This window comes from Perca fluviatilis, chromosome 15, assembly GCF_010015445.1.
Source record: "Perca fluviatilis chromosome 15, GENO_Pfluv_1.0, whole genome shotgun sequence".
Taxonomy (NCBI): domain Eukaryota; kingdom Metazoa; phylum Chordata; class Actinopteri; order Perciformes; family Percidae; genus Perca; species Perca fluviatilis.
The window spans coordinates 32167454-32190909 of record NC_053126.1 but is presented as its reverse complement, the minus strand read 5'-3'; the positions used below and the strand labels follow the sequence as shown (position 1 = coordinate 32190909).

Genomic DNA, 23456 nt, shown 5'->3' with positions numbered 1-23456 from the left:
CACACACACACACACACACACACGCACACACACACGCACACCACACACACACACACGCGCATTTGGCAATTTAATTTTTTTTGATCAGTTTATTGCTTCAGTGGGGGATTTGTGTTTTGATTGTAAAACTCAGTCAAACCACAGAACTACAATCAGTGTTATTGCACTGATATGAATCAGAGAGGATATGTTATTCTGCTAAGTGAACAAGGCAGATTCCATACAAGAGTAAAATGTAAAGGTACCTTTCTACTGTATCGGCAATGAGATTTTGATCAAAGTGCATTATTACATTACATATTATTAAGTTACATTTAACCCTGTGTTTTCAAGACGTGTTTTTACTCGCACTCACACTGAATGGCGTTGAAGCTCTCCTGGAGGTTTGATAGCACAGTATCCAAAAGAGGGGCCGGATGTGTACAGGATTGTGTCGTCTGCGAATAGGTGGGTCCAGATTTGCAGCTCCCTCAGCACTTCAGCTGTCAGGATAGGGGTAAAGGAGAAGCGTGGTGGGGTTTTGTAGAGCAGTTTGCTGGGTGGGCGGCCGCCAGATGGAAAGCATGGCATTATTGACATGCTTATTGAGGTTCGCTATTATCATAAACTTGTTGGTGGTGATATTATTACCTAATTTCAGAGCCTTGAGCAGCTGGGAGGAGGTGATCTTGTTCTCCATCGTTTTTACAGTGTCCCAGAACTTTTTTGAATTGGCACTGCAAGAAGCAAATTTCAGTTTGAAGTAGTGAGCCTTAGCTACTCGGACTGCCTGAGTGTACCAGTTCCTGGCTTCTTTAAAGACTTGCATGTCATGGGTATTGTTCGAGGCTAATGCAGTTCACCACAGGATGTTTTTATGTTGGTTGAGGGCGGTCAGCTCTGGAGTGAACCAGGGACTGTATCTACTAGTATATGTTAGTAGCATACTCACTCACTCTAAAAGGCTGCCTGGCTCCTGATGGCAAGATGGCTAAAGGTTGAGGGTGGAGCATGGCTGTCATAAAGATATCTTGTATCGTAAACAAGTGACAAGTCTGAAAGTTAAACTAAAGCTGCATTTTGTACACAGTATGCAGCTTATATTAGTGGAATGTGGATAAATCAGAAAGTTATAGTACTATGTTTTCAAGTGCCTGGTGGGGGCGGGACTTAACCTTTGTAATGTGTTAGAAAGCTGCACAGATGTTTTGTGTAAATTTTACCTCATAGTTAACTTATTATGTATTCATTTAAATGTAAACACTTAATACTTAAATGTTATTTTTTGGCACCATGGACCTTTGATCTTAAAGTATACCACTCGTTTTTAACTTAAAAACTTAAAAGGTTTAAATTCACTCAATATATTTCCAATAATGAAGACAATGGGTAATTATGTTATCTGACTATAATAGACTAATATTAGAACGCACCTATAAAATTATTTGCATGTGGGTTTTTTTAACTTAATATTATAAACCATAAACCAGTTGTTAGCATCCAGTGTTTTGTCAATCTCCATCTAACAAACACCCTTCCGTGTTTGTCGTCGGATCCTCTCAACAGATGGCAGTATGAACAGCTCAAATGCTGTCTTGATGTCTTGGACATGTGATACAGCATATCTAGTAGGCCCCGGGGTCATACTGATGTCTCAGTTGGTGCTCCATCTTGGGTGTAATAAGGGATCGATGACCATTTTGATTTGTATATCGTTCATGCCACCCCCGTAAAGATGATACTAACTTGTGAGAAAAAAAGTGTTTGTGTGGTAGGGGGGTGTTAACATTCAAATTCATTTTTAATAAAAAAATTATCAATATCCTGCGAGAAAGCCTGTTTTCCCGGTATTTCGGGGTAGGGTGCGTTATGTGTGTGGTTGGGGACCTTTGAGACAAAGCAGCCCACAACCGCCAATATTCTCAGACCTGTAACACCACATATGTTACTTTTTTTTAAAGAGACATTTATAATTTACAACATTTCTCACAATTTTTGTTTTGTTAGAATAGCCATGTCTGAGGATATCATGAAGCCTTGTTCCAATAAAAAAAGTAAATGGTATTTTTAGGATATCTGAATTTGAAAACGGATCAAATTTGACCCTAACACAATATAAGGGAAAATACAAACATTGTAAAATAATGTTGGTCAAAACCCATAATTTTCTACACAAACAACCCCCCCTCCATCTGTACAGTACTTGACGTAAAGTGTTTAAACCATAGCACTTTATCATGGACATTGCATCACATGAACACCAGGAAGCTGACCCCCCTGTCATCCAAAAATTATTAAAAACACTGCTATTTGTGCTACGTTTGTGCCGTAAAAATGATCGTTTGTGCTGTTAAGGGTTTTAAGTAATTAAACTTTACATTTTCACTCCGCCCCCCATACGTTAAAAGAAACATTTGTGCTACTTCGGTTTTTACGTTATCAGGCTTTATTTGTTACATGCGTGACGTCACCCAGCCCCCCGTCAATGTCTAAATCTCACCGAAATGGTTTCAATCGTTTGTGCTATGTTTGTGCTGATTTGTGTTGTTAAAAGAAACATTTGTGCTACTTCGGTTTTTACGTTATCAGGCTTTATTTGTTACACAGCTACTATTTGCGGTGCAAATGGATGTTAAGCGGGGGCGGGGGACGGAGGTTGCAGGGTGGCGTTGGTTTGAGCAGAATACAAACAGTTTTACCAGTCGACCAGTCATGTGCGGGTTGTATTTCCGAAACCAGGGGATAGCCAGAACCAGGGGGTATCTGAGTGCAGTCAATTATGTGCAACTTGATCTTCTCCTAATGAAATCCGGAGTAACACAGGGACAGTCTGATGAGTCGCTCGAGCCAGTAATAATCCGTTAAGGGCCTCAGCCTGCAGTGGACAGTCAAGGGGAACAGTTTCAATGTCCATTTGTTGGGCCAATTCACGAACCAAAAAAGTCTCATCAGCACCAGAATCAATAAGCGCTTATTTCCCTAACTCCGGGACTGCCACTGGAGGGAGGCCTGGAGTTGAATATGGGGGGAAGTGGGAGAACTCGCCTCACCAAAACTTCTCCCATTAAAGGTGCTCTAAGAGATGTGACGCGTTTTTTAGGCTACAACATTTTTTGTCACATACAGCAAACATCTCACTATCTGCTAGTTGCCTGTCCACTGAACACACTGTAAACAAAAATCAGTCTCTGTAGACAGCCCAGGTTCCAAAAAAGGCAACAAAAACAAACTGGCCAACCTGCACCACTAAACATAACAAAGAGTGTTCCAGACAATGTATTAGGATGTATTAGTGCGCGGAAGGGAGGGGGAGGGGATGGGATGAGGAGGAGGGACGGGCAAGCTTGTTTGACAATACTTCAAACGTCAACAAGAAGTAACATCACCCAACATCGCTTAGAGCACCTTTAATGATGAGCCTATTGTTCGATAATAGGCTCATCATTAAAGGTGCTCTTATCGAACAAGCTGGGCAGAAAGAGACAAAATGACCAGCCTCACCACAGTAAAGACAAGATCGAGCATTAATGCGGCGTGCACGCTCTTCATAGGACAATCGTGCACGGTCCACCTCCATGCCTTCAGGTTCGGCAGTCTCAGCCACTTCCGGAGCGAAACGGCGGGGAGGAGTTGATAGGTGACAGACAGGTAACCTGGGGCTGGCTGTCTTCTCATGGCAGCGCTGCTGAATGTGGTTATCCAACCTGATGGCTAGAGACATTTTTAAAAGTTTATCCAGCGTAGCAGATTCATCATGTGACACCAGTTCATCCTTCAAAGTCTCAGACAAAGCATTAATAAACACTCCTTGCAACGCCTCATCATTCCCGGCACTCACCACTGCCAGAGTCCGGAACTCCACCGCCATCTCCACCACGCTGCGTGATCCCTGCCGCAAAGACAACAAACACTTAGCAGCCTCCTTACCCTGTACTGGGTGACTGAAAACCTTCCTCATCTCTGTGGTGAAGGCCAGATAGGAATCGCTCACAGCCAACTGACTCTCCCATATCGCAGATTCACAGGAACGGACGGAACCAATGGTAGAGTTAATCAGGTAAGCGATACGGGATCTATCAGTGGCATAGGAGAGTGGCTGTTGCTCAAAAACTAAAGAACACTGTGTAAGAAAATCACCACAGGTTCCCATGTTACAACCATAACGCTCGGGAGCAAGAACAAAAGGCTCTCTAATTTGCGCTGGCAGAGCAAGCAAAGCAGGCAGACTGGAGGGAGAGAGGGCTTGCATGCCATGAACGGGGGGTGTAGAGTTGACTTGAGTGGTTAGGGCCGATACTTGGTTTATGAGTTGGACCTGATTGAGCAACATCTGACTGTTATCGGAGATAGTTTTGAATAGTGTTGAATCGTGTTGGCCTATTAAAATGCCCTTGTTTGCTGTGGCAGTCCGAATCTGGGTTATTTCAGGGGTGGGCTCTACGTATGGGTCTGCTGGGTTCATTTTGAGGTCAGATCATACTGTTAGGCTTGAATGATAAACAGAATCCAAATGCAGACAGACGCAGAGCCAGGAGCCAGGAGCCGGCTAATGGCGGGGTCCAATGGCAGCTGGAGGCACAAGAAAAGGAAGCAGGACAGGCAAACATAAAGTACAAATAGACTTAAACAGATAGGCAAAGGTTTGTCTGGAGCAAGACTATGATCTGACGCAGAGTGAAGGAATGAAGCAGGGGTATATGAACCGGAGGCTCGCTGGTTCAAGTCCCTGTACGGACAGAAGTATGCCGTGTGGACTGGTAGCTAGAGAGATGCCAGTTCACCACCTGCCACGGTGCTTTTGAGCAAGGCATTGAACACCCTCCACCACTCAGATCGCCTGTTCAGCAGTCGCAGCCCACTCACTCTGACATCTCTCCATTAGTGCATGTAAAGGACCTGAGCATGTGTGTGCGTATTTCAGGCCTGTGTTTAGTGTGTAATAACACTAACCCATTGGGGTTCAATAAAGAGTATAAATTAATTAAATTCATTACAGGTCAAAATACAATCTGACCCAAATACATGAAGTGAACCAAAAACTTTTTACTAGCCTGCAGTTTCAACCTGGCACAATATAATTTAAGTGATGATGACTTTCAGATCCATAAGATGATCTGAGCACACATCGCTGGTTGACTATGTGAGAACACATCATCATATCTCTCTCTCCTTCACTCTCTATCTGTCAGTAGCTGTTTGCCTTTTTCTAACATATATGAAAAATTAAAGCAGAACCAGAAAACCCAACATGTTATAAATTTAGTGCTCCATTATTTCTGACACCAGAAGTGCCGGCGAGTTTCGGATCTTCTGTCCAATGAACAAGTGACCGCCTCGATCGTGTGACGAGTGTTTACAGTTTTTGCTGCGTTTAACAAAATGCAGTGTAAAGGAAACTGAACTGAACCATATAAAAAATGCACCACCGAATCCACCGAACTATAGGTGTGAAAGCGCCCTTACGTTAAGATCTTTCTTTTTTGTATTAAAGTTTTCTGATATATTTATGTTCAAAATGCAAATTATGCATTATCTTACGCAAATAGACAACATGTAGTACACTGTCTTGAACTTTTCGACCTTTTGCCACATTTCAGGCTTCAAACATAAAGATATAAAACTGTAATTTTTTGTGAAGAATCAACAACAAGTGGGACACAATCATGAAGTGGAACGAAATTTATTGGATATTTCAAACTTTTTTAACAAATAAAAAACTGAAAAATTGGGCGTGCAAAATTATTCAGCCCCCTTACTTTCAGTGCAGCAATCTCTCTCCAGAAGTTCAGTGAGGATCTCTGAATGATCCAATGTTGACCTAAATGACTAATGATGATAAATAGAATCCACCTGTGTGTAATCAAGTCTCCTTATAAATGCACCTGCTCTGTGATAGTCTCAGAGGTCCGTTTAAAGCGCACAGAGCATCATGAAGAACAAGGAACACACCAGGCAGTTCCGAGATACTGTTGTGGAGAAGTTTAAAGCTGGATTTGGATACAAAAAGATTTCCCAACTTTAAACATCCCAAGGAGCACTATGCAAGCAATAATATTGAAATGGAAGGAGTATCAGACCACTGCAAATCTACTAAGACCCGGCCGTCCCTCTAAACTTTCAGCTCATACAAGGAGAAGACTGATCAGAGATGCAGCCAAGAGGCCCATGATCACTCTGGATGAACTGCAGAGATCTACAGCTGAGGTGGGAGACTCTGTCCATAGGACAACAATCCTAGTCGTATACTGCACAAATCCTGCCTTTATGGAAGAGTGGCAAGAAGAAAGCCATTTCTTAAAGATATCCATAAAAACTGTTGTTTAAAGTTTGCCACAAGCCACCTGGGAGACACACCAAACATGTGGAAGAAAGTGCTCTGGTCAGATGAAACCAAAATCAAACTTTTTGGCAACAATGCAAAACGTTATGTTTGGCGTAAAAGCAACACAGCTCATCACCCTGAACACACCATCCCCACTGTCAAACATGGTTGTGGCAGCATCATGGTTTGGGCCTGCTTTTCTTCAGGAGGGACAGGGAAGATGGTTAAAATTGATGGGAAGATGGATGGAGCCAAATACAGGACCATTCTGGAAGAAAACCTGATGGAGTCTGCAAAAGACCTGAGACTGGGACGGAGATTTGTCTTCCAACAAGACAATGATCCAAAACATAAAGCAAAATCTACAATGGAATGGTTCACAAATAAACATATCCAGGTATTAGAATGGCAAAGTCAAAGTCCAGACCTGAATCCAATCGAGAATCTGTGGAAAGAACTGAAAACTGCTGTTCACAATCGTTCTCCATCCAACCTCACTGAGCTCGAGCTGTTTTGCAAGGAGGAATGGGCAAAAATGTCAGTCTCTCGATGTGCAAAACTGATAGAGACATACCCCAAGCGACTTACAGCTGTAATCGCAGCAAAAGGTGGCGCTACAGAGTATTAACTTAAGGGGGCTGAATAATTTTGCACGCCCAATTGTTCAGTTTTTTTATTTGTTAAAAAGGTTTGAAATATCCAATAAATTTCGTTCCACTTCATGATTGTGTCCCACTTGTTGATTCTTCACAAAAAATTACAGTTTTATATCTTTGTTTGAAGCCTGAAATGTGGCAAAAGGTCGAAAAGTTCAAGGGGGCCGAATACTTTCGCAAGGCACTGTAAGCAAGGAATTGGGTCCTTTACCACTGCGGCCACATCTCGTAGTTGATTATTCCTCTCTGGACTGCCAAGGAATGAACATTGTATGCATGAATCATATAAGCTAATGATAAAGCACTGACACTAATGCTAAAGCGCTAATGCACTAATGCTAAGTGCTAATGCTTATCCGTGAGTGTAGCGTGTTAAAGATGCAGTAGGTAAGTCTTATAAAACTAACTTTCTGTCATGCTATCTGGTGTTAATGTGGCAGTTTGTATTGATTTGACGATTTTATTGTCATATTGACTCACAATTGTTTCGTGTGAGTCGTTGTTTCGATGGCGTTGGCTCACTGAACATCTGATGTGGTGTGCACATTTAAACACAGGATCCAGTGGTGCCGTTCCAACATGTTATTGTCCTCAAGGCAGATAAATGGTATACCCTTGGTTGCAGGTGGATGATGGATGATTTTGTCTAAACAAATGAATATTTAAAGAAAATGTCAGATCTGAATAGCGTTAAACAATCAATAACTCATCTTGACTTACATCATTAATGCATCCACTATCTGCACTTCATTTTCTCTTTACTTTGAACAGGATTGAACTCTGCAATCCAGCATAAACAAAACAATATACTGTATCAAACTTTCTGGCATAACATTCAATGTGGCCAAAATATAAGTGTTAAACAGGTGAAAAGGTCCATTAGACTCCCATCAATCCTTTTTTCGTTCTGCCTGGTGTGGTTTGGTTTGTAGGCAAAAGAGTATCACAGGCCTGAAGGGCAGAGTAATATAACATTGGAGAGCGGAGTGGTTTTAGTCATTATTGACAGTCCATGGATTATGTAGGTGAGGTAGAGACTGGATATTTAACAGCCGCCCCTATTTGAATTTGCTAAACAAATCCCAAGTTAGTCTTTATGATCAGATTCAACTGGTGAAAGAATGACCAGTCGGGCCACTGGTCTCATAAACCTCTTATCTTTGGATGTGACCTCCACGGTTCAGATCCTTCCATCCTGATCGGGTATGAGGCGTGACACTTCACCTACGGGCCATAGTCTTCTAGGTAGTTGGGGGGGGTTGGGAAAGTAGTTTTTGATGAAGCAGGACTAAAAGCGATCGGCAGGGGTCAGGATCTGCTATGTCAGAGGATGCATATCCAAGTGGTTTGGAATTTAGCAATCTCCACTAGCACTGTGTAAGACTTACTCAAAAACAAGAAACAGTTGTTTTTGAAACAGAAAGGAGCTCATATGGACATCCTTTCGGGCCATAAAATGCCTGAGGGACATAAGGAAACTTTATGAATCAAGACTTTTCAATATTTAAATATGACTGCATCTGATGGTCATACACTTAAACAGTATTGCCCATCATTTCTCTACCGGCACCCCACTTTAATGGTAAGGGGACCAAAGCAGTCCACTCCTGTAGACCAAAAGGGGGGGTTTCCTTAGCCTGACTGATTAGCTAGCTGACTGATTCTTGTTGCAAAGTCTAACTTTGACTACTTTAAGTAATACTTTGGGTGACGTACTCTGTGGGTTCATGTACAACACTCTAGATGCGGTTTTATTTCTATTCACATCATGTAATATGCATAAGTGCTGGCCGTTACATTTGGGGCAAGGTTTTCTCAGAGTGCAATCTGCTGCTTTTTGGGTTCTACATTTCCAACATCTGTTGTGTTCCTTCAACCATTTGACCACTTTACTTTACTTTAGATAGTGGGAGGTCGACTGAGAGTATAAACATGGGTACCTCATCTGGGATTGTGGCTGATGTCCCGATCCAGTATTTCCATTTGCAGACTTTCGTTCTGCAGGGAGTTTACTCAATAACTGCTGAACATGTGAAGCACAGGCAAGTTCTGCAGCACCTTCTCCTGACCTGAGGGACTGTAGCATGCCCACTAATGACCTCACTCTAACTGCAATGTTTTGAAAACCTTCTGCATCTCCATGAGCCAGTTTAGGGAGATTAATGAAGCTCAGCGCAAATTCTTTCAGGAAGACGTCATTAACCCAAGCACTACTCATTCTTAAATCAAATCAGCTGTTTAGAAGTGATGCTTTCAGTTAAACCAATCAGACTTGGCCACAAAATTCTTGGGCCAATCACGCCTTGCAACTCTGCTTTAAATCTGTTCTCTCCCTGTGCTGTCAGCTGTCATTTCAGGCAAAGCGCTCGACCCTCCTCCTCCCCTGACACCTCCGGTCTTCGTGTTTCTCCCGGCTGGCCGCTCTGTTGCCTCTTCGGTCCGGTCTCTTTCTCCGCTGCCGCCAGTGTCTAGGCTCCATCGGGGGTTATGTTCCTGTTCTCTACCCCATTGAAAAATAGTATTGATTCGATGGAGTCTAATCTCCAAAAGACTTTGTACATTTCATATTATACAGTTGTACAATAAATAATTTTTGCATATCTGCAAACGAAGTCTCTCCTGATTGAAATATGGTCTGGATCTCTCTTAGGGTCAATTGATAGGGTTGGCCATATTGCCGCTCCAAGGCTGCCAGTGCCAAAGAGAAAGGTCATGGATTATGGGCATATGAAAGGGCAATATGGCGAGCAGAGGGAAGGTGTAGATGGTCCAGTAGGATATGAAATTTGTATAGTTCAGGTTCATGTTGCAGAAGGTTTGTGAAAGCCATCTTTAACATGACAAACTCATGAGGGTTATTATGAATGAGGCATCTTGACTTACATCATTAATGCAAACACAATCTGCACTGCATCCACAGTTATGTAACCTTGGAAAGGGGAGTGGTTTTAGTCATGATTGACAGTCCATGGATTATGCAGGTGAGGTAGAGACTTAATATATTATTATATATTACATATTTAACATCATCCTACATACTACATTCCTACATGCTACCTTCCTACCTACATAGGAAGCTGTTACTACTGTTCAAACCACTGTACCTGATAGTGAACATCAGTAAAGTTTGAGTGAAATTAAGACCTCTACCCCTGTGTTTACCCCTCTAACTGGAGACCCATTGTAGGGGAGGAGCTAGTCTACAGCTGTTAATAGGTATTCACTATTCAGTCAAATCTTACAATGCCAATCACTCGATAGTGTTGCTGGTGCCTTGATTGGCATGCATGACAGTTTGTCAGCGCATTTGCAGGACGTGGGAAAATGGGCACGCTTAAAGACTTACCAAGAAGCCTTTTTTGAACTTGGCCGTGCTTAGGATGTCTCGGATGAGCTCTTTAAGAAGCTGCAGAAAATCCCATGCCGCATGTATGTACCCTCTACACACACTACAGATGTCAACTTTTTTTAGGTAAGAACTTTTCTGCATCAGACGTGGGGAGGTCGAGTCCAGCCAGCTTCCACCATTTGAGGATTGCCTATTGATGCATTCCATTCATGCTAACTATCAGGCTGCAATCTGGTGATGGTTTCTTTAAGACCAGCCATCTGTACCAAGCCCCAAGGACCAAGGGTGGACTGCAGGTGGTGAGGGGCAGCTGGAAATCTAGTGGATGCGCAGTTTTGCAACACCAGATGCTCTCTTGCAGTTGCTCTCCTGCAAGGTTGTGATGTTGTGTAAATTACCAGAGTTCACATGTTTGAACAGTGGCCTGAAGTGCACCAACCTGTGCAATACACAAACCTGTGCTAACCAATGCAGTGGGGAAAAGCCTGCTACACAGCAGACAGACTCACAGAGAATGCTGTTATTGACCTAGTCGTGGGTGGCAAGATGAGAGATTATTGAGTATGATTGAGTATGAGTGAAAGTGAGTTAGTTTTGTGAACTTTTCTCTCCCCCTGACAGCATCAGCATCAACAGCATCCTTTCTGTGTTCCAGGACTGCTTGATTTGCAAATGAAGGGCTGAATATATCACAAGAAAGGTACCAAACTCATACAGTATTGTAATTAATATAATATATAAACTAATTATTTAATATATTTTGTGATTTTTTTTTTCTCTACAACCATCTGGTGTCCAAGATATTTTAATAAATGAGGTAGCCAAATTTTGTCAACGAATATGATTAAACTAAAAATTGTGGTTTCATGCATATTATTATATCTGTTGCTTTCTTTGCACTTGATTATATATTCATTCATTTGTTTTTGATATATATGAGATAATGCAGACAGATTTGAACTGTGTTGGTTCTTTAATAATTAGATTAATATCTGAAAGTGATGTACATTTCATTCCTTCACATGTCCTGAGACAGTAAAACATAATCTTCCTTCTTCTGTGAGTGAGTGCAAATGGTGTCTGTTCACTTTCAGTCATTAAAAAAAGTGGGAAAGAAACAAAATATGTTGCTGTAATGCTCTCTACAGCAGCAGTTACATTAAACCATTAATGTATAGTCAGAGCCGGAATATAACATAAAATGGCCATTGTAGTCGACAATTTCTTACATATGGACAACTGCTTTAGATGCAAGGTATTTACCCCTGAAAGAAACATTTAAAGAACATTTTGGAATAAAACCCTTTTAATTCAAACATCAATCGACCAAATCAGTGTCACGTCGGTTTAAATTGCGGAGATGTGAATCGGCAAAGTTGTATATTTCTGTTTTAATTTTCAGCCGTAACTGTAACTTTTAAAGATATATAAACACGGTGGTCCAACCTATCTGAAGTTTCTGCTGTGCTTATTTTATAACAGCGACATCTCACAGCTTGTCAGACTGACTGCTACTTTGGGTTGTGTCATTCTATTTAGTCTGTGGCCCAACAGGTAAATTAGGTCTCCAACCTAATGTTAGTAAAAGTGTCGACATATGAAAGCATCAAACATGTATTTTAAATTAAAGAGATGAGAGTATATCCAGTTGTTCCTTGTCCCCATTTGCTTAGCGCAGATAAATTGTATGTACGGGACGCAGGAGTTTTTTACCCGGACGTTATTGTAAACAAACATTGGGATTGAGTCTATTAGACAGCTATTTAGAGACGTGAAAACCATCTAACATTTTAAATAGCCATGCGTCCTTTCAACACAATGTGATCTTTTTTTGCATTGTCTCCGTGGTGCAACCTGGCCAAACATACAAGTTCTGTGTTTGTATCTGTGGCTCTGGCAAGATAAAACCAGCCCTTGTTCTGAAGTTTTATGGCTGTGTAACTTCACCAGGGATCAATTAATATCAGAGTAAAGGTCAGACATTTTTTATTTTTTTTATACCTTCTAGTAATTGTTCTTAAAAATGGTCACATATCCGGATTATTTTACAGTACAAGCGATGACACAGAGTCAAGGGACATCAGGGGCATTTCCCTATGATACAGAACATCTTCCATTTCATTATCTCTAATTAAGAACCAGAGAGTGTACAGGGAAACTTTTAGGGACATTTTATCCACTATAATTCTGTCAGTGAGATGAAAAGATAAATCTCATGTCTTTGTGTTAAGTACAGAGCTGGAGTCAGGATGTGGTTAGCCTAGCTTAGCATAATGACTGGAAACAGGGGGGCACAGCTAGCCTGCCTCCGTCCAAAGTTCAAAAATATTCTCACCAGCAACTGGTTCAATCCAAAAATGAACAGAAATGTAACATATGTCATTTGTGGATTTAGGAGGAGTTATGTGCTGGGACAGTTAGACTAAAACCAAAACCTGTGCTTTATGATATAGCTGGAGAGGATATCCTGTGGAGCGGACGGATAAACGTATTTTCTTCTAAAATTTTAGTTTTTACATTTCTGATAGTATACGTATTAAACAAACGTGAGCTTAAGAAAGCAGCTGTTTCACCCTGCTTCCAGTCTTTATGCTAAGATAAGCTAACCACATCCTGCCTTCAGCTCTGTACTGCCCACACACACCTGATTTATATGAATGATCTCACTCTCACAGGGATAAGCATACCTCTACAGTTACACATCTCCATAGGATTGTATGATAACATATTTAACCCTGATGTTGTCCTCGGGTCAAATTTAACCAATTTTCAATGTGTTTTTTTTATATCAGAAATATAAGTTTCTTTCAACCAAATTACCCAAAAATAACAATAATGCATGGATGTACGTTGTATGTTACCCATACAACATTCTTCGCAGATAAAATTAATGATTACTTCCATTGAATTTTGGGTGTTTTATTCTATTTAATAACATTTAAATTGTATTTAAAATGGTTATTAAAATAGTATCCTGACTAAACTTTGACATAAACCCATCTGTGATTCACTCAACATCCTCCTATCTTAACTATTAGTCACAATAATTCATATCTGCTTTGTTTAAACAAATTTAAATTAGCTTTATTGACCATGAATGTTTTTTAAAAGCTTTGAAAAAAGTGACAAAAACAACAAAAACGTCAGAAAAAGGGCCAAAAGAAGTTTTCAATTTTGACCCGAAGGACAACAAGTTAATGGTCAACGGGAAGACAACACAAGGGTTAAATACACTCTGTGCACTCAGTTCTGTCAATAAATGCATTCTATCATGATCATACAATGCCTGAAACTCTGATGCTCACAACCACTCAGCCTCTAGTTTCCTAGGAATTGAATTAGTTGTCTCTACTTGCCATGAAGTTGCCAAATGTGTCAGTTGTACAAATAAATAAAAACAGTAGTCATTAGTGTTACAGCAGAGAAAACAGTGAAAACCAACTCCAACACCATATTATGTACATTAAGGTCTTCACTTGGTGCAATTGTGCTTTTAGAGACATTGACTTCAAAATGTCCCGTTGTGTTTCTTTTTTCTTCATCTTCTTTCCTCTTCACCTAATCTGAATCCAGTCAAACAGACACACTGCCACAGACTGCTATGTGCACACTTATTGTGGCTATGCACAATTTGTGTCTTTGCACTCCATGCCAGTGGAAAACATTACTGGTTGGTCAACGAATGTCAGAAAACAACAATGCCTGTAGAGAAAAGTGACAAATCTGAGGATTTAGAAGGTGTTTGGTTTACATTAAAGTGCAGAAATGCTCTAACAGCCCATCATTCTAAAGAGCTGACCACCAGGTGTCAGTATGGAAATGGAATCAAAGGCAGTGAGTCAGAAGATGAACGGAAGACAGTTTTCCTTCAAGGCAACACTACTACACCACTAAATGGTAACAATTTGCAGACAGTTGAAAGATCCTGGGATTTACCGGCATTTCTCACTAACATCTACTCCCTTTTCTTGGATAAATAACTGCAGGAATGTTTGCATGTTCTGAAGACTATCAAATTAAGTGAAACAAAGCTATCTTCTCCAAGTGGTAAGATACATGGTGAGAGCATATGCCACAAAAAAACAGAAGCTCAATCAAAAAATTCTACAGAAAAAGAGTATTTTTAAATCATGGAAAAACCTTTAACCATAGTTTAAACTGAATGCTTGTGTACAACGCTGATTATATTGATGTTTGCAGTTAAGTATACTGTAGGCTAAAATTGTAACCTAACACGAGTAAATAGTTTGCGAAGTTAAACCATTGGAGGTCAGCAAAAACAAGATTTTTAGTATTAAGGAGTGGTCAGACTGAATGCAAAGCTTTTCAATGGAAAAGGTGACACAAACTGAATTAAAGTGGCATCCATGGGAGTTGAAAACATTTCAACTGGAGTGAAAACTTTGCTCTTGAAACCTAGGCTGTATGACCTCTCTGTATGAATACACACAAAAGTCTGAGCTGCTAACATTTGCACAGTTGATAGATTTGTTGTTTGGGGCAAATAAACACGGACTGTAGCTACAGTCTAGTGGTCAAAGTCACGAAAATAAAGACAAACATTTGCTCAGTGTTGAATCTGAATGCATCCTTGGGCTGACGTGTGCTTAAAATTAAATTGAATTTGGCATGCCGGCATGCTTCTGAAAAAGCTTGTTTTCAGGCTGACCAACTGAATTTGTTGAAATAATTGCACAGCAATTTGTGTCACCTAATAAACATTTGGCTACAGTTAATCAGCAGTGTGACTGGCATGTTTATGATAAGACCTATGAATTCTGTTTCTAGTTTGTGAAACTCTTTAGCGTATTGTCGTTGCGGCAAGCCACTGAAGTCACAGTGAGTATAAAGTTATTTGCTTGCAGCAGCCATGTGACAGCAGTTTGACAGCCTTGGAGAGTGTGAAAAACTAGATTTAGTTTGATTTATTTTCTGCCTGGTTTGTTTACACCATCTCTTCTCTCCGCTCCAGACCTGCAGGCGGTATGTTGGCCTTGGGACTAAGTGGCTGGCTCAGTCCCAGTGCCTGCCCCCTGGCTTTTAGCAGTTGTTCTGGTCCCCAGTGCAGGCAGAGAGGGCAGGGACATGAGGCGGGATGGTGCACAATGCTGGTGGAGGGGTAGAGGGCTGCTGTGGTTGGAGGCAGCCCCCCTGCTCTGTTGTGGTACTGGGAGAGGCGGAGTGCATCCAGGGTCCTTATGGGTGCACTGTAGCAGCGGTGAGCTGAGGATGCGGGTGAGGAGAGAGCCAGGGGGTAGTGGTGGTGGAGGGGGAGGTGTGGGAGGTGCGGCGGGATGAAGGGGTACGGCAGGGTGGAGGAAGGAGGCGCCCGGCCCATCAGGAGCGCTCCCAGGGGGTCTACAAGAGGGTGAGGCCACGGCAAGGAGTGTCTCTGTCGTTTGTCCTTCATCCTCCTGTTCTGGAACCACACCTGGAGAGAGGGAAGGAAGAAAGGAAGGAAGAAGGAAGAAGGAAAGGAACAGAAAAAGGAGCAGAATAAGGAAAGAAGGAATGAGGGTAACAAAGTTGAGAAAATTTGGACAAAAGCAGAAAAAAGAAGGTCAGGATAAGGTGCGAGAAGACAGGATTGGTTGAAACAAGGAAATATAAAAAGTAAGAGAGAGTGAGACAATGGTAAAGAGATGCAGGAGAAAAAGACATGGAAGGAAGAGTAAATAAAAACAAGACAAGATTAGGTGGAGTCCCAATAGGCCTTCTCCTTGGAGAGAAGGTATTTAAGCATACACAACCTCACACCGCCATCTCTGGATTAACCACTTCAGGTACAGTTGTGTTTATTAGGACGATATGACCTTAAATTTATACGTTAAAAGTTGAAAGCATTGACATTAACATGCTAATATCTACTAATTAGCACCCAACACAAAGTACAGCTGAGGCTGATGGGAATGTCCATCATTTTCCAGGTAGTTGGTCATGAAAAAAGAATCGGACAAATGTAGACCTGACGATGGTGCATGTAGATGCAAAGTCTGGGCATCATCAATGTTATTATGCTTCATCCCACCTATAGCTGCAGCAAATGTAAGAACAATCCATCCAATAGTTGTAGAGATATTGCAAATCAAGCAATCTGATTGGTTGCCGGGATATAATAACCATGTATAACGGCTATGACGTAATTACTTTGCACAAAAAGTATCACTCTGGGTCTGAGAAAAAAAAAACTCACACTAACTGACAGCTGGTGCCACGGAGGGAAGACGTTCATCCGCACACACTGCCATGACACAGAGCTGGTTTAAAATCTTTAGGTGGCCGCTATATGTAGAATATTTTCACCGCTTTACCTTGCTGTCAGACAGCCCTTCAACGTGGGGAACTAAAGCTGTTATCTCTTCAAAGCCACCAGGCCCCTTTGCCAAAAACAATAATTTTACCTTGCAGAACAGGGGAGTTGCTGTTATTTCGCTGCCTCGATCGGTTAGTTTTTTTGTGTAATTGTGCTTTCTTTAGTGTTAAGCAAAATAAATAATCTGTGCTAAATAATCTGTGCTAGGTGCTAGTGTAGGCTAACCTTACCTGTGCTGCGTTCCTTAGTAACTGCCTCGATTTGTGCAGGTAGCCAGCCCAGAAGGGCCCTATTTTATTGTGAACATAATGATTTATTAATAAAAATCTATTTAAAATGAAATGTGACCAAAACTTTTACAGTGCCATACTTGATGACCACTTTATAAGAGCAATAACTCACTTCAGTCTGTCGGGCCGAACAACGCCCCTTAGCTGTGTACCACAGACTGAAGTTAAGTGACTGGCTTAAATATAAGGGATCTAACTGCAGATGTACAAACTATTCTAATAATTGTACTAAATGCATATAAATATTTTAATTGCAATGCTCTCCACCATATTACATTGCCTACATGTTTCACTTGATTTTTTTCTCTAGTTAACTAGAGCACATCTCCATCTTCTTAAAGCTTTAAACCTGAGACCGACAAGTTGTCTGTGTGTCCATCTGTCTAGTCCTCAAGTATTTTACCAGCTCATAGGATCTCGTTGGAAGACTGTGCTTCTAAAACGTCAGGTGGCTGCGTTTACAAGGCCTCGCCTCACATTCCTGCTCTTTCATAAAAGACCCTGCAATAGTTGGCAGAAAGGTGGGTGCATTTACTGCGCATTAAAGCTGCTGCACTGGGCCAGTGGGCCTCTGCGTCAAATGTTAGATACTGCAAACCTGTCAGTACTCAATCTACCATGCTGATTGAAATGACAAGTTAGAGAGTAGATGATTAAAACCTCACATTCATGGGAAATGTCAGAGGTGTTGTCGTTTAGTTGTCGCAGATTTTTTGCTTCCTGTTTCTTTTTACCTACTTGGTTTTATTTTTTGGTTGTGTCTATAAGCATGGACTGAGAACAGATGAGGTAAGACAGCATCATTTCATGAAACCGGAAAATCAGCGAAGGGGGAATATTATTGAGCAAAGAAACTGTTGTTCTGAAAGCTCAGTGTCAGTGCGCTAAGCACTTAGCTTAGCTCAACATGAAAACTAGAAGCAGAAAAAAATACACCTTCCAACCCCTCTCAGGCTCATTGATTGCCCTGTACAGTCAAGAAACTGTTCCAGCACATAACGTCCCCTAAAACCACAGACTGCTGTTTTTTATTGTTCTATTTGATACAAAATATTTAAGGAATAGTTGGACATTTTGAAAAATATGCTTATTTGCTTTCTGGCCGAGAGTTAGATGAGAAGATGATACCACTCTCACATCTGTATGCTAAGGATGTAGCTGGAGCCAGCAGCTGGTTAGCTTAGCTTAGCACAATGATTAGAAACAGGGGGAAATAGCTAGCCCGCCTCTGTCCAAAAGAAGGAAAGCCCAACTACCAATAGACTACATTTAAAACTCATGATATATCTTGTGTGTTCATCTGACCAAACTCCATATGTAAAATGACAATTAGCAGATTTACGGGCCATTATGACTATTTTATTTATTTATGATAAGTCTACTGGTTAGCCAGACTTGCTATATCAATGATGTCATATTGCTTGAAAATATTTGTATCTGAAGGGGTGCCCTGCAGAAAAGGTTTGGAAAGCACATATATATTCTATATATATTCTATTCTATATTCCATCTTACAAAGGGCTCATTGCACACTGTAGGGTTTGCATTTAAAATGACCAAAGAGTTGCGATCACATAGGTCTTCGATGTCTAATTGGAATAATTTCTAGTAAATCTCAGTGAAGTTATACTATTTCTTAGTCAAGTCTTGATTAACCTGCATAGGGTCTTGGGGCAAAAATGAGCTGCTGGGCCCCTATTGACCCCCCAGTTCCTCTCACTCTCTGTGCACATGTAGCTAAAATATTAGCTAAATGGAGCCTAGATAGGTTTTCTGTTTGGTGGAGGCTTGTTGCATGATAAAAACAGCTTCCTGTTTCTATGAAAACATGTCCTGTACGTGCTTTCACATAGGCTGATCAGATAGGTCTGAATGCTCTTAACTGGATTTCACTTTAAGACCTATGTGGTGGCGCTTTAGATGCATCTATGAAATAAATAAGCCTAGCCCAACTGTAGCCTTTAGTATAGGTTATGCTATATAAAATGTGACCGGACCTTTCCCTCATAGACTGCAGGGTTGGTTAAGGCACAGCAGTAGCCTACCTTTATCGTTGTCTCCGGTAAGTTTAGAGCTGTGGCCAGTTCGCAGCGCCGGGGTCTAGAGACGTAGCTCTCCTTGCCATATTCCTGCTCCAGCCGGGACAGCTGCTCGCGCGTGAACGCTGTCCGATGCCGCCGGCTTTGGTCGAGCAGAGCGCTGCGCGGGCACGGCTCCGTCTGCTCCTGTCCGCCGGGACCGTGCTCAACGGCGGCGGCCGCCACAGGCGCCAGTCTGCCCTCCGCCACTGAAATGACGCAAATAGAAGAACGAGCTTTCAGTGAGCACTCGGCACTAAATAAGGTTCTACCTGTAAATGGATGCGCTGTTATTAATTCTGCCCAAATGTGTCAGAGCAGCAAAACAGACTACAGATAGCCTAGGTTTTCATTTGAGAAGTATCACTAGCGATAACAGTGCTGTAGGCTAATACACATTGCAAATGCAATATTGTCACAAAGTTGATCAAGTAAAGGCCTAGTGTTTGGGGTCCTGGAGACCCTCTTTAATATTGTCTGCTCAACATTGTTTCATCAGCATGATACTTAATAACTTCCTAAAGTTATGAGAGTGACTTGTAACTTGATTTTGAATTGATGACATGTTGATGTTTCAGTTCCTTCTGTTTGGGGTGTAAGAGACTCCAGCTGTAAAACCTGGTTAGGGTTTCATAATGCTATATATCATTGCTGTTGACAGTACTGTTTAAACAGCAGTCCTACTACTCCTCCAAAATCCCAAATAATCTGATTAAGACTTTTAGAACAGTTTGTTCAGGAGCTTTAACAGGGGTTTCCACCTCTCTGGGATCTAATAGACCCAAACATAAGTAACATCTCTCTGTGTTGGCTACATCTTTGTCAAGGACTTTTTTGGGAAACAAAAGGAACATATATTTTTCATGTAAAACTAACATATACAACACTTCCTTATTTGGAGTATTAAAAATGGTTATGTTCATTTCTGTAACCTATTTGTCACTTCATCAAATGTCGAAGTCCAGTTTGTGACAAAGGGTAGAGTTACCACCTTAATACTTTATACATGGCCTACTGGGTTTTAATAACTTCAGTAAAGTAAACTATTAAAAGGAACATTTGGTTGATTTCGCAGTTATTAACCTACAGTATATAGGCTACATTACATATGTAATGTTGACAAAACACAAATTGTTTAACCATATGGACATTTTGTGTTCAGGACATTATTTAGGCTACTTTTATTTTGGAATGCATTCTTTGTAAATGTGTCTGTAAAAGAAACGCAGACGGTGATTTTTCAGCAATTTCTGTTCCTGTTTGTAACTTTTTGGAAGCACTTTAAAAAGAAACAAGAACTAGGGTGGTCGCGATGAACAAAGATTGCTCAAAAGAAAGTTTAACATGTAGGCTACTTACGCATCAGGCTGTTTCTTTATTAGACGTGTAAAAATGAAGAAGAAAAAAATCCCTCCTTTGTGTGTTTTCTCGGTAGTTCTGTAGGTTGAATATCGCCCCTCTGCCGGCTGCTCTGCTCCGCTTCAGTAAGGCCCGTGAAGATGATGGCTGCTGTCTGACAAAAACTTATCTCCCTGACACTCACACACACTTCATCCAGGTCTGTTCAGACAGTCAGGGAGAAGATGAGGTGTTTTTGTCCCAACACCCCCCTCCTCCTCCCCCTCCTCCACTACTGTCTGTGTTCCCCGGGGCTGCTCTCCTGTCCTCTGCTGCCCCTATCACAGGCGCTCCAGACGGGCCGTCGTATGCGCGTCGGCCCGGCGCGGCGCCGCGGCCCGGAGAGGTGTTAAGGTGTTTAGGGATAAAGCCTTTGGTCTCCGTCTCGGCCTTTGTACTTTTGTTATGGAGAATTAAAGACGCACAGGCAGAGACAGCATCCAGACTCGCATTGTTCTCCGCCGTTTGATGTTTGCGGGGTTGGAAGTAAATCATTACAGGCCTAATGGCTCCAAAGTGTCCGAGGTGAAGCACGGGGGAGAGTAATTAATAATTAGAATGATAGTTGTCGGTATTATAGCCAATACGTATTTTTTTAATAATGTAGTCTAACACAGACTTTTACAGATTTTCTAAAAACATTTTCTTCTTTTCCGCTTCAATATTCTATGTCCTTTTTGATTTTTAAATTGTGTTCTGTTCCAAGGTGATGGTACAACGAATATAATTACTTGATATATCTTAAAAAAATTAGGCTACTTTACATTTTTTGTCTGGGATGTAGGCCTAATTTAAGTAGGCTAAACTAAATATTTTATGCTTTTAAAATAATACTTGCAACAGATTTTTTCACTAGGTGACTTAAGGAACTTTGTTCGGATCACGCGTTTGAATAATAACCGGTTATGACAATGAGACTCGACAGGGCATATTAATTGAGCTTCATGTAGCGTAATAGCAGGGCAGTATCAATCAAAACGCGATCCTTTAAGTGTATAGCCTCGCCTCCAGTGTAGAGGCTGACCCTTGAACCTGTGTTTTGGAGTTTATTATGGCTATAATCTGCGTTGATTGTTAATCCAGCGGCCAAATGATGATAAAGAGGACAGGCAGAGGGCAGAGACAGACAGACGCCAGGTAGGGTGGAGTCACTTACATGCAGGACATTTATCATTATAAAAACACTCAGGTAGATAGAAAAGAGTCATTGACATTACTTCTTCAATGTTGGGAGTGCAGGGCTCAACATTGCATATGTGTAAAAATTATAGTCATACAATTTTATTTTTCTTTCCTTTTTTATTTTATTAAAATCCAACATATAGACAAGTATTATGTGGTAATCCTTCTGCACAAACTGGGCTGCACATTTGAAGGTGACAAAATATCAAATATGACGTAAAGAAATATGAAAATACAAAAATGAATATGAAATGACCATAAATCATTATTACACCATATAAGGAAATATTTCATGTTTTATATGGTCTGTGCATGGACACGTACAGTGTGTCAAAATGTCATTTCACAGGTAGAACTGTAAGTGAACCTGACGTTAATGTTTGTAAGGCTAAACTGTTAGACCTCTTATGAAAAAGCTTTTATAAAAGTCCACTAATAGAAATCCAGATCAACTTATTTGGAATTTGCTATTGTGTGTAATAAGTCCTGTCAACATAACCACAGATAGAGATCAAATGCAGTTAGCCAGGTTTTACAGCTGAGGAGCTGGCTACAGGGCACTGCCAGGGGCAGGGCTAGAAGGGAGGCAAGGGGTGCCCCCCACATCCACTGGACTAGAGTGCTGAAAATTCTGATACCATGGAACCAGCACTGGAATTGTTTTCTAAAAAATTGGCAGACTGAGCCTACAGAAAATCTGTACTGTATTCTGATATACATTTCAAAATGAAAACAAGTGAAACTAATAAAGAATGTTATATGTTTTATTTAGCAAAATTACATTGCGTTGTTCTATGCCCGGGCCCACCCCCCTGACTAATTATTGGCCACCCCCTGTGACACCCCACTTAAAAAAATCCTGGAATCACCCCTGGGCATTGCGAAATGACGGTCACGTTAGAGGCACCGTGGCAGTTGAGTTTAGCTGACAAAATACCCAAATTCCAAATAAAGTGAAAATTAGAAAAATACTCTGACCTCAGTTTGAGGTCATGGGAATAAAGGTTGGGAGGCGATCTATTAGAGTGATGAAGTGTCCTGTTCTGTGTGAGAGATCAAACACTCACACTGTTTCTTCTTCACTGTATCCACATTTGAGGAACAATGCACATGTTGCATTACTTCTCTATGCAACATGTGTTAAACATATGTAACTAGGCTGCACATGGTGCTGAATGTTTTGAGAACTTAAGGAAAAAAGTGTGTTGTCCCTATGAACACCCACATACTGAATTTGTTAAAACGAAGCGGCAACTTCCGGGCCTAAAAAGTGAAGCCAAAAGTGAAGTTCCTTAAACCTGCAATTCTTGGGGCGGCCTCTAGCTCACCCAGTGGGGTCGTTCGCCCCTGTTGGCTGGATCCTGCAGCGGCGCTGGTTTGAGTCTGACCTGTTGCCCTTTGCTGCGTGTCATCCCCCATCTCTCTCACCCTTTCCAGTCTATCCACTGTCACTGTATATTAAAGGGAAAAGCTCCCATAAATAATCTTTAAAACCTGCAATTTTATCTAATTTCCAACAGGGGGTGACTCCCTACGGAAGAGGATTAGGGCCACTGGTGAAAAATGTATTTGAGTTCAGAATTCTGACTTTATTCTCAGAATTCTGACTTTAAACTCAGAATTCTGACTTTATTCTCAGAATTCTGATTTTATGAATTCTGAAATTAAAGTCAGAATTCTGAGTTTAAAGTCAGAAATTCTGAGAATAAAGTCAGAATTCTGAGATTAAAGTCAGAATTCTGAGAATAAAGTCAGAATTCTGACTTTAAACTCAGAATTCTGAGAATTAAGTCAGAACTCAAATACATTTTTCAACAGTGGCCAATCCTCTTCTGTAACTTCCCCAGTTTATGATGGTCTGTAATTAACTGACAATAGTTTCTATAGAA

At 41.1% G+C, this 23456-nt stretch overlaps 1 protein-coding gene across 1 annotated transcript in view; it reads right to left on the bottom strand.

Annotated features, from left to right (window-relative positions):
* Positions 1-13284: 13284 nt before the first annotated feature.
* The window catches only part of eve1 (even-skipped-like1), a 48456-nt gene continuing 38284 nt past the window's right edge, over positions 13285-23456 (bottom strand). Inside the window, 3 exon segments of the mRNA XM_039826018.1 lie at positions 13285-15737; positions 18955-19172; positions 19175-19196. Of these exon segments, the coding sequence (XP_039681952.1) occupies positions 15252-15737; positions 18955-19172; positions 19175-19196 (726 nt within the window). The 3' untranslated portion in view covers positions 13285-15251.